This window comes from Desmodus rotundus, chromosome 3 (assembly GCF_022682495.2).
Source record: "Desmodus rotundus isolate HL8 chromosome 3, HLdesRot8A.1, whole genome shotgun sequence".
Lineage (NCBI taxonomy): Eukaryota > Metazoa > Chordata > Mammalia > Chiroptera > Phyllostomidae > Desmodus > Desmodus rotundus.
The window spans coordinates 11600490-11613538 of NC_071389.1; the positions used below are offsets into that span (position 1 = coordinate 11600490).

Consider the following 13049-nt stretch of genomic DNA (forward strand, 5'->3'; position numbering starts at 1 on the left):
TGAGAATGAAGGGGTCAGACATGGGTGCGAGAGGGAGGGGATGATGAACATCAGTTAAGAACGTGGCAGCAGCGGTAAACAACAGGGACTATTTCATTCATCTTCTTAACTGAAGTCTTTCAGGAAGTCTGGACTGGACCTTGAAGAGAGCCCTGGGACCCGTTGGCCTTGTCCCTCCCTGTCAGTGTAGCAGGGCAGGCATCTTCTTATCTGTCACAAGGTAACAGAGGCCCATGTTGCAGTGTGGAAGCTGAGCATCTCGGAGGGCGTGAGTCGATGTTAGTGGCTCAAGGAGTCAAGTGTTTATGGGTCTCCCCAGATTCTTCCACCTCACCTGTGTCCTAGACCCTCAGCATTGGCTGCCTCCAAGCCAGGCCCCAAGCTAACAGTGAACCAGGTGTGGTTTCCATCCTCGAGGAGCTCCCAGTCCACCATTCACTCATTTTGTTAAGTAATTAATATCCCATTCCATCATGTACAGAAGACTTTTGGGCTCAGATGGTCACCTTCCCGCCACTCAGCATAAACCTGACCTTACTGTACTCGTTATCAGGCAGGGCGCATCAGTTTAACTCCATCCTGAAACTAAGGACAAAAGCAAACTAGAAATGATTCTTAGACTATGTACAGTCTCTGTTGCTGTAGCCCAGAGAGAGCAATAATCGAGAGATGGGCATTTCCGGGTTCACACAGACACCGCGGTCAAGCTTTCCACCGTCAAGGGCAGTAGAAACAGACAGACTTTGGATCAAGGCAATTCTGGGTCTGAATTCTCACTCTGCCCATCACATACTGCTCATTCATCATTGTGTGTGTGCACGTGAGTGCGCACGTGCGTGCACACATTTATAGGGTGCATTTCCACAAGCGGGGATGCTGAGTCAAAGGGTAAGTACCCTTCCTTGTAATTGACTGGTTGCTTAGCCGACTGCACCACAGTCCCTGTTCATAAAACACAGTCGTCATGGCTTGTGCAAGACTCTGGTTTTATTTCACTTCATTGTTTCCTTTAGCCTCCCTCTACCCTGCCCGTTTACCCTTCATCTGTTAATTTAGATACATGGTTCCCTGAGAAATATTTTGTGTCTGTGCGACTGTGCTTCTAAATTATACACAAGATAATGGTGCTCTGCAGGTTTACACGTGCTCAGATGAAAATTAGCACAGCAATTAATAAATAATAATACAAGAATAAACTCTGTGCTTCAGGTACTCACAACTGTAAACTTACTTTGCCCACCCCTGTATAATTTCCCTTTTACAACCTGGCATAGGCTGTGGGCTGCCTTTGTCAAAACCAATCAAGAAAAACTACGCATCTGAGAGACAAGCTTGGATTGGAAGAACCAACAAAAGAACCCATACACAGTCCTGCCAGGAAAAATGAAGCTGATCTCCTCTGCTGGAGTGGGTGTCAGGGAGAAGGGGAGGCTGTGCAGGGGCAAGGGCTGGAGAGATTGGGAAAAAGCTTCTTACATTCTCTTCTTCCTCTCTCTTTGCCTCCCTTCCCTGGAATCCAGAGCTGAGATGCTCAAGTTCTGGACTTCACAGTTGGGCTGTCCAGAAACCCTGCAGGTGGAGGAGTTGTTGAAGACAATGCAGACCACTCAGCTACCCTCAGGCATTCATTCCTTCTTCTGTCCTTCACGACTTCCTCCTCCACCGCACCCTAAAATCCAAGGGATGGCTGATTTCTGCTTCAGGATGTGGCTTCCTGCCAGTGCAGCTGCTTCCCAGGTGTTTCCTGATGAATCCCCGCCCGGAGCACCTGCCTGTAGTTGTGGCAGCAAAGAGCAATCATCAAACCTAGGACTCAGCCCCGCCCCTCTCTGCAAATCCACCTGCAGATGTAGAACTACACCACTGCAGGAGAGGAAATATAGTTGACAACACAAACATCCTGAAACAGAATCGTCAGGACGGATGAACAAGAAGTTCAAATAAGCATGTTAAACATCCACATTTGTAGGTAAGGCAAGATATGAGCACTATACACCAAGAAAAAAATCATTAAAAAAAACCCTAAGTGTACATGTTAGTTATGAAGAATCTAATCATTGAAATGGGATAGCCAGCTGAAGAATGACACAGGAGTTAGAGGCTTAGATTGAGAAATCTAAATATAAAGAGAAGACAGAAAACGAAGTCTAAGAGATACGGGGGTTAAATGTGCCAACATCCAGATAACGTAGGTCCCAAGAGGAGAGAGGAAAAATGGAAGGGACCATTCAAAGAAATAATGAATATTAAATCCCTGTATTTGAAGAAAGGTGAAAGGGCCTAAGAGTGCACACAGGACAGGTAAAGAAAAACTGACAACTAGAAGCGCCGTAGTGAAAGTTGTGGACATTGAAGACAAAGAGGAAAATTCTGAAGGCGTCTGAGGGAAAGCAGGAAACCAACTGCCGATCAGGAGTCAGATTAACACAAGACTTCTCATCAGCAGTGCTGGGTGTGAGAAGAAAGCAGACGAGTATCTCTAAGGCATAGAAAAAGTTAAACCTAGAATATTATGTCCTTTCAAACTGTTATTCAATGTGAGACTATAAAAGGAATGTTCTTAGGAATAGAAGGCCTCCCAACTTTTGCACACAAAGACTTACATTGAAGAAATTCTTGGAAGAATCCTCAGTTAGGAAGTGCAAACTCTTCTGTGGAGGGAGGGAGGTAACGGAGCAAACAAGCCATTGCCCTCTTTCCCTTCCCCTGGATCAAGGCAGAAGGAAAGAACACGCCTGGCAAGCATTTAATTATGGCTTTTTTCCCCCAAAGGGCATTTCAGAGCCTCCCTTTCAACTGAAAAGCAATTATGGAGGAGTAATGTGGTCCCATCCTCACTCCAGTGGATCCTGAAAGGTAAGTGCAAAGGAAACAAGACTCTACCTGCATAGTAATAAATGGTACTTACTGTAAGTCAAAGGACACTTATTGTTAATTATGAAATCGTTAAGGGTATTTGTGACTTCCAGTCAAGACAGAGGTGTAGGGAAACACGGCTCTCCTCCTCACACAACCTCATCAAAATTACAACTAAACTAGAGAACAACCACCTCCCAGAACCATCAGAAATAGAGTTGAATGGAAGTCTGACAACTACAGAACTGAAGAAACCACATCTATCCAGACTTGTACGAGGGGTGGAGATGCAGAAACACAGAGAATCAGAACAGGCTGGCCCCACACCCTTATGTGGTGGATAAAAATTCAGGAGAGATATCTTGGGAGCAAGGGGTCCCAACTCCACATCATGCCCCCCAGCCCAGGATTTCAGTGCCAGGAAGATAAGCCACTATAACTTCTGGCTGTGAAAACTAGTGGAGATTGAACCGGTGGAAGAAACCACTGGATTCCCAAGCAGCTCCTGCTAAAGGGCACAGACACAGACTTACTCAGACTACTTCCTCTGAGATCCAGCACAGGGATAGCAGTTTGAAAGGCACCAGTGGCATATGGGGAGGAACTGAAGTGTCTGGCATCAGGGCAAGAGCTGGGGTCACCTTTCTCCCAGACAGAAAGAGGGGCAGAGGCCATTGTTCCTTTTCTGAACCTCCCCCTGACAGAGCAACAGAGCCAGCCTGTGGGTGTTATATCTGAGACTCCATCAACCTGTCTCACCTGGTGAGCCCCACCCTGGAGATTCCCTGAGGCTCTGCCCCACCCAATTTATGGGCCCACACAAGCTGATAATAGCGGTTTTTCCATATGAATGGCTTGTCTTAGCTCATGCTTGACATCTTCCTAAATGCCCTCAAATAGCAATAATCAGCCTAAGTGAGTCCCCAGTCCCTGTACTTCTAGCCAAGTGGCTATAGGCCCAGCCTTAGCAGCAGCCAGCCTTGGATCACAGTTTGGCTTTGCCTGGGAATCTCCAAGTCTAGCACAGTAGCAGCCATCTCAGATTGCCTTGTAGTTCATGCTGGGTGGCACCCAGCATAACACAGGTGGGAGCAGATCTTGGACTGCACCACCCAGGAAACCCCAGAGCCTGCACACCCAGTGGACAGCTACGGACCATGTTGTAGTACCACCACCCTGCCCCTGCACAGCCAATCCTCCACAGAGGGTGGAGATTCATGGTTGGTTGTCACAGCTAGTCCTTGCAGCTGACTGGCCTGGGAAAATCCCTCCCATTGACCTGCCAACAGCAATCAAGGCTCAGCTACAAGAAGAGGGTGTACTCAGCCCATGTGGAGGGCACACCTTGAGTGCCCAGCTTGGGTACCACTGGACCCTACAGGACAACTACTACATTAGGCCATGCTACCAAGACAGGGAGTCAGAGCAGCTCTACCTAATACATAAAAACAAACCCAGGGAAATTGCCAAAATGAGGAGACAAAGAAACACGGCCCAAATGAAAGAACAGATCAAAACTCCAGGAGAAAAACCTAAACAAAATGGACATAAGCAATCTGTCAGATGCAGAGTTCAAAACACTGGTTAAAAGGATGCACAAGGAACTTAGTGAGGACCTCTATAGTATAAAAAAGACACAGAGAAAAATGAAGGATATACTAATTGAAATAAAGAACAATCAACAGGGAAACAATGGTATAGTGGATGAAACCTAGAATCAAATCAATGATTTGGAACATGAGAAAGCAAAAACAACCAATCAGAACAACAAGAGGAAAAAAGAATCCCCCAAACTGCGTATAGCGTAAGGAGCCTCTGGGACAACTTCAAGCATACTGACATTTGCACCATAGAGATGCCAGGAGGAGAAGAGAAAGGGTAAGAATTTGGAAATCTATTTGAAAAAATAATGAAAGAAAACTTCCTTAATTTGGCGAAGGAAGTAGACATGCAATTCCAGGAAGCACAGAGAGTCCCAAACAAGATGGACGCAAACAGGCCCATCCCAAGACACATCATAATTAAAACGCCGAAGGTGAAAGATAAAGCAGCCAGAGAAAAGCAGTTAGTCACCTACAGGGGAGCTCCCGTAAGACTGTCAGCTGATTTCTCAAAAGAAACTTTGCAGGCAAGAAGAGATTGGCAAGAAATATTCAAAGTCATGAAAAGCAGGGACCTACAGCCAAGATTTCTCCACCAGCAAAGCCATTATTTAGAATTGAAGGGCAGATAAAGAGCTTCCCAGACAAGAAAAAAACTAAAGGAGTTCATCATCACCAAACCATTATTATATAAAATGTTAAGGGACTTATTGAAGAAAAAGATGATCAAAACTCCGATCAATAAAATGGCAATAAACACATATCTATGAACCATTGAATCTAAAAAACAAACTAAGCAAGCAAGAAGGACAGAGACAGAATCATGGATACAGAAAGTGTTTTGTGGCTGCCAGATGGGAGGGGTGTGTGGGGTATGGATGAAGAGGTGAGAGGATTAAGAAGTACAAATAGGTAGTTTCAGAATAGCCGTGGGGATGTAAAGTGCAGTATAGGAAACGGAGTAGCCAAAGAACTTATACACATGACCCAAGGACATGGACAATGGTGTGGGGTTTTACCTGAGGGAGTGGGGGGTGTTGGGTGGGGGGGTGGCTAAGGAGGAAATTAGGGAGAACTGTAATAGCATAATCAATAATATGTAATTTAAAATTTTTTAAAAGGGTGTTTGTTTTTCCTCAGTACAGGTTGGGCCAGGGCCTCCCAGAGAGGCCCAGGGGCCAGAGCAGGGCTTTCCGGCCATGGTGAGGTACACGCAGAGATTGAGAGTGAGTGTTTAGCAATTTCAAAGCAATTTAACAGGGTGATTTTATGTTCATCAAACTGAATAACAAAATGTTTGGATTCATATTTGGTATGTCTTTCATTTTGCAAAAGTAGGAAGCTGAGATAGATAAAAGACCAGGGATAGTTTGAGAAGGAGCTGATTAGACCAGGGATCAGCCAACTCCTCCTGTAAAGAGACCGACGTTCCGGGTTGTAACTTCAGTTCTGCTCTCCTGGCATGCGAGCGCTCACAGACAATACACCCACCAAAGATTATGCCTGTGTTACACTCAGACTTTATTTATTACCACTAAAATGTAAATTTTATATCATTTTTAATGTGTGACAAATATTATCCTTCTTTGGATTTTCCCCAACCACTTAAGAATGTAAAAACCATTCTTTTCAAGATTTTATTTACTTATTTTTAGACAGAGGGGAAGGGAGAGAGAGAGAGAGGGAGAGAAACATCAATGTGTGGTTACCTCTCACATGCCCCCACTGAGGACCTGGCCCATAACCCAGACATGTGCCTTGCCTGGGAATTGAACTGGCGACCCTTTGGTTGGTAGGCCGGTGCTCAATCCACTGAGCCACACCAGCCAGAGTATATAAACCATTCTCGTACAGCTTACAAGCATGCAGCAGGCAGTAGGTAGGTCTGGCCAACTGGCCATAGTTCGATATAGACATAGACATAGATTCTATTGTCTCTGACACTTAGTGTCCATCTAGGGAGAAGAATGTGCTTGCGAAGCTCGTGCCCACCCTAGCGCTGCTCTCTCGAGGTAACTACTTTCATTAGCTTCTTGTGTGTTCTTTAAGGTTTATGGTAACATCAGCAAATACCCTTCCCTACGTAAATGTAGCGCACCATTCATACCGCCCTTCACCTTGTTCCTTTCACCTGCTGCCATGCTGGAGCCTTATTATCCTGCAGCAGAGAAAGCGCCCTCATGAAACAGGTGTGTTCCATTTTGAGGTTGTATCATCATTCACTGAACGAGTCCGCTCTACGTGGACACTTGGGTTATTTCCAACCCAATTCAGAATAATGTAGCAATAAAAAAATTTCTCATGAATCACCATGCATGGGCCCATGCGTGTGCCTGTGTGCCTTCATAGAGTAAATTTCTAGAAGAGGGGTTGTTGAGCCAAAGGATAAACACATTTATAATTTTGCTAGATATGCCGGTTGGCCCTCTGTGGGCATTTTGCCCTCCCACCGGCTGCAGAGGAGCAAATTGCTTCCCCCACGCAGCCTTGCCCACCGAGCAGGTTCTCACACTTTGGGATTTAGATCTATTTTAATAACGTAAAAATGATATCTCAGTGGCGTTTTAATTTGCATTTCTCTTATTGCAAGTGACCGTGGACATTCTCAGGGCTATCACCAGCAAACAAAGCATCTTTATGCAGAATTAGAAAAAGGCACCCCTCTGGAAAGACGAATGAGAGAAAGGCACCACCTCTGGGTCAGTGCAGATGGTAGGGCTGTGCATGGGTTAAAGCTCAGCTCCCACTCGTGTCCCCAAGCAGCGTGCCTGTGTGTGGGGATCCACACCCAGCAGCCCTGAGGGTGATGGTTAAAGTAGCTGGCCCAGTGGTGCCCTGGATGACAGGAGGGGCAGCCAGCAGCATCCAGGTGAGGGTAGGACCAGCTGCATAATGTATGGGTCCCAGTGCAAAACAAAAAGCAGGATCCTATGTTATTATGAATTTTTAGGTGGCTGGGGTGCAGCATTCAACTAGGTGTGGTGCCCTTTTGAGCATGGGCCTTGTGGGACTCTGCCCGGGTCTCAGCCCAGGAAGCCAGTCCTAGGTAAGAGGATAGTGCCCCAGGATCTAGCTGGTGGCCAGCATTACACAAACCTGCCTTCCCCAGGATGGCAACATAGGAGAACGTACCAGGTGGAAGATGTGAACTACAGCTCCCAAAAGCTCAAGACCAACGGTTCTGTTTTCCCCCAGGAGGCCAGCAGGAGCTGCTCTTGCCCAAGGAAGGAGCCGTGGACGGCTGGGTTTCACCTGTGCCTGACCCAGTGCTTTACATTTGGTATCTCTCTTAATTCTCCGGCAAACCCAAGCAGCTGGTACCAAAGCTATCTCCATTTAGATGAGGGACGACAGGCTCAGGGAGGTGGTGTTGGGGGATTTGACTCAGCCAGTTTGACTCCAGAGTCTGTATTTTTAACCCCCTACACTACATTGCCTTGTACCAGTCTGTACGTATTTGTTGAACTGGTAAGTGAAATGAAATGAGAGCATTGATGAAAAAGACCTTTATCAAAAAGCACTGGGCCAGGTGCTTTCTCTCTCACACACAGGCTGCCAATGAATTGCTTTATTCAGAAGAGCCCCTGGGAGTTTGGCTGCCATTGCTCAACAGGAAGCAGGACTTGGAGAACAGGGGGAGTGGGGACATCTCCTGCCACCCAAGAAAGAGGGAGGACAAGGTGCAAGGAATACCAGCCTCAGGGCTTCTCATTTGGGGAGGAAAGCTTCTATCTGGGGATCGGAGGGCTCCTGGCTTGTTTCCAGGATGGGAGAGGGGGGTTTCGGTCATTGCTTCATTGCCGGGGGACTAGCTAGGGTGCAGAAGGGGTGGGGGCCAGAGAAGGAAACCCGGCCTCGGTGGTGGTGGCTTCCAGGGCGAGGCAGCCTCAGCACTTGGGGGCCTTCCCACTGCACTTATTATTGTTGTAGTATTGGTACTTTTTACTGTAGGTTTTCCGGTTTTTCACAAAACACGTGGCAGCCGCTTTATCACACCGACACAGTTGGCTCCTACAGTAGTTCTGCTTTGCTGCAATCACAAGAAAGTAACCACCAGACGGGGGGTTGTTAATTTTACGGCTCCTTGTGGGAACCCTGGGGGAAAAGACGCAGCCCCCGTCCTCCAGAAGCTTCTGGTCTGAGACAAGCACCTATGCCCCAGATTTCTGATGGATGGGAAGATAGATTTCCTGTCCTTGGGAAGCCAGCACCCAGTCTGATGGGGACACATCAGCACCCAAGCACTGGGAGACTCTTAAAGGCCTTCTTGACAGCCATTATTTCCTTCTTCTTGCCAACAGATGTGTCCAGGTGCAAAGCCCCAACCTCTAGGTCCTGGGAATGAGTGGCAATTGGTATAAGCCCGGTATACTCATCCCTTTTTCCTTTCAATGATTGGTCTCTGGGAGGCACGTGACCTTGTTCTGGCCAATGAGCCACAAGGGGAAGGCTCCTGGGGGCTGTGGGAAGGATTGATTTCCTCCCTCAAATAGAGAGGCGTCCAAGGGTAAGGCCGTGGTGCTTGGAGTGCGCCCTGGCATCACACTGCCGACACAGCGGAGCAGAGGGTGGGGAAAGGCTGGGTCCCTGACGTCGCAGTTGAGAAGCTGCCCCAGCCCTGGCACTGCCCTCTCCCAGACCTCTGTTTTGTCGGAGTCAGACTTCCCCGTTACCCAGCCCGCTTTTAGTTGGGCATCTTGTTGCTTGCAACCCAAAGCCTGCTAAATTACAGGACCCCATGGAGAGGTCATGTTAGGGAGACCTAATGTCTGATCTTAAAGAGCTCAGTGTGTGGGGAGAGAGGTGGTGCTTTCTCAGAAGCCCCCCTGTGGATCCGCAGTCTGAGGGCACTGGGCAAAACTTTTCAGGGACCACCGAGCTTTCTCCTCCCCTTCAGAGTCAAACTTGCTCCAGAATGTTGTCGTCTATACTTACTGCCTCGGCTTCACTTGCTGCTTGCTCCCCGCCCATGGTAATCTGTCTTTGCCCTCTTGCTCCATGGCAACAGCCCCCACTGAGATCCTTAGTGGTCCTCCTGCCTCTAAGTCCCAGGAGCCCGTCAGCCCTTATCCTGGAGGAGACTCCGCTGCTGTTAAATTGGCCGCAGTTAACGCCTTGCCCTTCTCTCTCAGCTCTCCTCCTCCCTCTCTGACTATCCCCTCCTCTGTCTTCCTTCTGGGCCTTTAAACACCAAGTAGGGGATGACTCCTGAATCTGGGCCCCCTGTCCAGACCCCTCTCTGGAGCCGCACGTTCCTACCTCCAGTTGCCTGCTTCACATCCCCTGGGCATGCTGGAAGCCTCTCAGACACGCTCTACATGAACTCCCTTCCCCTCACCTACCAGGACAGCCTCCTGTTCCATCCACACAGTCCTGTACCGATTCAACAGCTCCCTCTCTGCCTACCCAGCCAATCACCAAGCTCGGCTGACTCTGCCTGAAATGTATCTTAATGTCACTCCCCATCCCTTCCATCAAAACAGCTATTAACATATGTCCAATGGCAATGATCTTCTCACTGCTCCCTGCCCCCTTCCATTGTTCTCTCCACCCACCCCACAGCTAGGGTGAGTCCTCTGACATGCAATCATGTCACTCCTTGGTTCAAGAGTGCCCTACTGCTCCGGGACAAAATCTAAATGCAATATGGCCTTGGGCTTGATCTAGCCCCTTCCCATTCCTTCAGCCTCATTTCTCACCACTCCTTCTCCTTCAGCCTGGTCCCCCTGGGTCCCTTGAGCTCTGCTGAGCCCTCTGGCAGGAATTCGCCCAAACACCCTCTCCCCTGATGCCGGCACAGCCTTGAAGACTCAGCTTGGATGCCCTGCATTCAGGAGCCTTTCTGAACCTCAGCCTGTATTCAGGGCCCCACCCTTTCGCTTACTTCCTATCAGAGTCTCCCATTTTGTGTTTTCATTTTTTTGACTTCCCACTCACCTATGAGCTCCCTGAGGCAGGGCCACTGTCCCTTTCTCTCTCTATCTCTGGGGCCCAGCATAGTGCCCGGCACAGCAGACACTCGGTAAGAGAAATGAAGGAGATGGGGCGAGGCTGGAGGACTCTTTCTTACCGCAGGTGATTTGGCCCTTTCGGTAAGCAAACTTGTAGCTCAGAGACTTGGTGCGACACCCTCGCTTCTGCAGACGGTAGTAGCAACAGTCGTGTGTGGCGCAGCACCTGTGACGGGAATAGGTTATTGGGGCTGACTCCCCACAGCTCCAGCGAGCCTGGTGCTGTGGTCTCTCCCCCTTGACCCTGGGCAGAGACCCAGTGACTTTGCAATAGGCTAGAGCAGAGTTTCCAACATGCTGGCTGCTTTCCCAGAGGGGACCTCCTGGGATTCTGTGGTGATGGGCACCAGACCTGCAGGGGCCACAAGTGGGTGGAGGGTGGGGAGCGCTGGGGTGGTCTCACCTATCCGTTGCATCCTTGGGGGATCCTTTGCCACCCAGGCCGCAGTGGCAACCATAGAAGGAATAACTAGACATAGCTTCCTTTCCTGTCACCAAACGGATCATTTTCCGGAAATCCAGCAAATCCCCATGGGTCTGCAGTAGGCCTGGAAGGAAATCGCCTGGTGATGGGGCCTGGGGCCCTGTGCCCTCCTTCTCTGCTCCTCTCTGCTAGTCTCCCTCCCCCCATGGCCTCTCTCCCACCCACTGAGAGAGGGCCTGCCCAAGTGGGAAGGAAAGCTGGGGCTCTGGGTGCTTGCATCCTGGGCTGCCCCTTTGTGGCCAAAGGTCAGGTTCGGCTCTTACCAAAGGCCATGGTCAAGGCCAACAACAGAAGGGTCTTCATGTCGACAGTTCCCTGTGGGAGAAATGCAGGTGGATTGGCCTAGACTCCTCTCCCAGGTGGTCCCAGCTTCTGCCCTGACACCCTGCTCTCTGGCTTGCACTCAGCAGCCCTGGAGAAAGGAATCTTCAAGGGAACATGCAGACATGCCCTTAATCCAGGATGACTGCCTTCGTCACCTACAGAACACGCAGCACCTCCTGACCCTTCCCAGCTCTGTTGAACGTTTTTACACACACACGGGCCTCAGACCCGACGAGAACGCCACGTGATACACAAGGTGAAGGACATAAAGGAGACCTCCATGGTACCCATCAGACTGAGACCTCCTGGAGGTTGCAACCCAGCCACCCCAACCAGCTGGCAGGTTCCCAAGGCCATAGGTTGTGTGCCCCCCCATTAAAAGTGTCTTACTTGTTCCAGCTGATTCGAGGCTCGGGAATTCCATCCATGGAGTCCAGTCCCCAATAATTTTCTCCAAAACTAAAGCCACACCCTCTCTTTGTAAGACTTTCCAGCTCCTTACATACCCAAAGCACCCACGTGCATGTTTATGTTCATGTATGCACCATACACATGCATAAACACACGTGCACACCCGTGCACAACACAGCAGGGACTCATACTCCCCACAGGGCATGCATTTCTGGGTGTTTACCTCTCAGAGGAAGCCAGAGTTGACAGCTCCAAGTAACTCTCCTGATGACTCTGAACTCCAGCTGCCCTTAAATAGCTGCCCCTCAGGGAGGTGGGGAGTTGGTGGATATGCAGATGGGGCGGGGGTGCGGCCAGCTGGTGGACTCAAAGTTTGGCATGCCCACACCCCCAGGGCAATCCCTTTGTTTTTCTTCTTCATTAGCTTGTAGGGCAGAGCTGAGGATGGAAAAACCTTATGTACTGTTAGCTGATGCCAAAATTTTAGATTACTTTGTAATCTTTCCCATGGGCTTCATTCCTGACTGAGTAGACTCCCAGAACTGGCCCCGGGAGTGAGCACTGGTCCCTTCCCGGGGACCATGTTCATGGAGCAGAGGCTCCTGCCGCTGCAGGCGGGGCCCTCATCTGCACGGCCAGGGGTCCATGGCTCCTTCCTCGGCTAAGGTGGCATCTGGGTATAGAAAAGGGGGCACTTAGTGTTATTCATTCATGCCATCGATCATTCATCCACAGAAAGTACATACTCAACCTCTCCAAAGTGCCAGGACCCATGTGAGTCTCTGAAGGAGGATGACAAGGACTCGTCCTGCCCCTTGGGGACCCCAGCTGGGAAAGGGGGTGCAATGAAGCAGATGGTCCCTTCCCACTGACTTGGGCCAGCGTCTCCACCTTCTCTTCTTGCTCCTCCTCCTTCTTCTTCTCCTTCTCCTCCCTTTCTGGGAAGAAGCTGCCGTGGATCTTGCCCTGAAATACTGCCTCTACCTTAGCCCAGTCCTTACCTGTTTGGAGATGGAGCCGATAAACACTCCCTGAATCTATTGTTCTTCTTCAACCATCAGGGACACAGTGGGTCCGGCTTTAAAGTCTAAAGCAAATATTTTTTTCCTTGCCCTCCAATACACGCTAAGAGTTTAGTTTCTACGGCCTTGAGTAAACACTCCCTGACACCCATCCCCAAAAAGTCAGCATGGCAGAGACTATGGTGCCCATAAACATTCCACCTGCTCCCCACCTTCCCCAGGCTCCCCTCCAGGTACACAGGCCCAGGACACCAGTTCTGGTTAGAACACATGAGCATTGGGGCTGAGGGTCACCTCAGCCTGAACCAAGGGACGGAACCACAGGCGGCACCCTGGCCTT

At 49.4% G+C, this 13049-nt stretch overlaps 1 protein-coding gene across 2 annotated transcripts; it reads right to left on the reverse strand.

Annotated features, from left to right (window-relative positions):
* Positions 1-871: 871 nt before the first annotated feature.
* LOC112299171 (phospholipase A2, membrane associated) lies at positions 872-12666 on the reverse strand. Of its 2 annotated transcripts, none has more exons than XM_053921150.2 (5): positions 11911-12666; positions 11216-11267; positions 10872-11016; positions 10528-10634; positions 872-1772 (listed from the first exon to the last, which is right to left on the reverse strand). In XM_053921150.2, exons 2-5 carry the CDS (start codon positions 11253-11255, stop codon positions 1645-1647), a joined length of 420 nt encoding a protein of 139 aa, XP_053777125.1. In that variant the 5' UTR covers positions 11256-11267; positions 11911-12666; the 3' UTR covers positions 872-1644. The 2 variants fall into 2 exon arrangements, with proteins under 2 accessions (XP_053777125.1, XP_024410077.1); XM_024554309.4 differs by lacking the exon at positions 872-1772 and adding an exon at positions 7949-8487 and having other exon boundaries at positions 11911-12331.
* Positions 12667-13049: the final 383 nt, after the last annotated feature.

Coding starts and splice junctions, on each gene's coding strand:
- LOC112299171 (XM_024554309.4), bottom strand. CDS start 11,255: ATGAAGACCCTTCTGTTGTTGGCCTTGACCATGGCCTTTG. Junction 11,017..11,215: donor GGCCTTGACCATGGCCTTTG/GTAAGAGCCGAA, acceptor ATTTCCTTCCAG/GCCTACTGCAGACCCATGGG. Junction 10,635..10,871: donor CCCAAGGATGCAACGGATAG/GTGAGACCACCC, acceptor TTCCCGTCACAG/GTGCTGCGCCACACACGACT.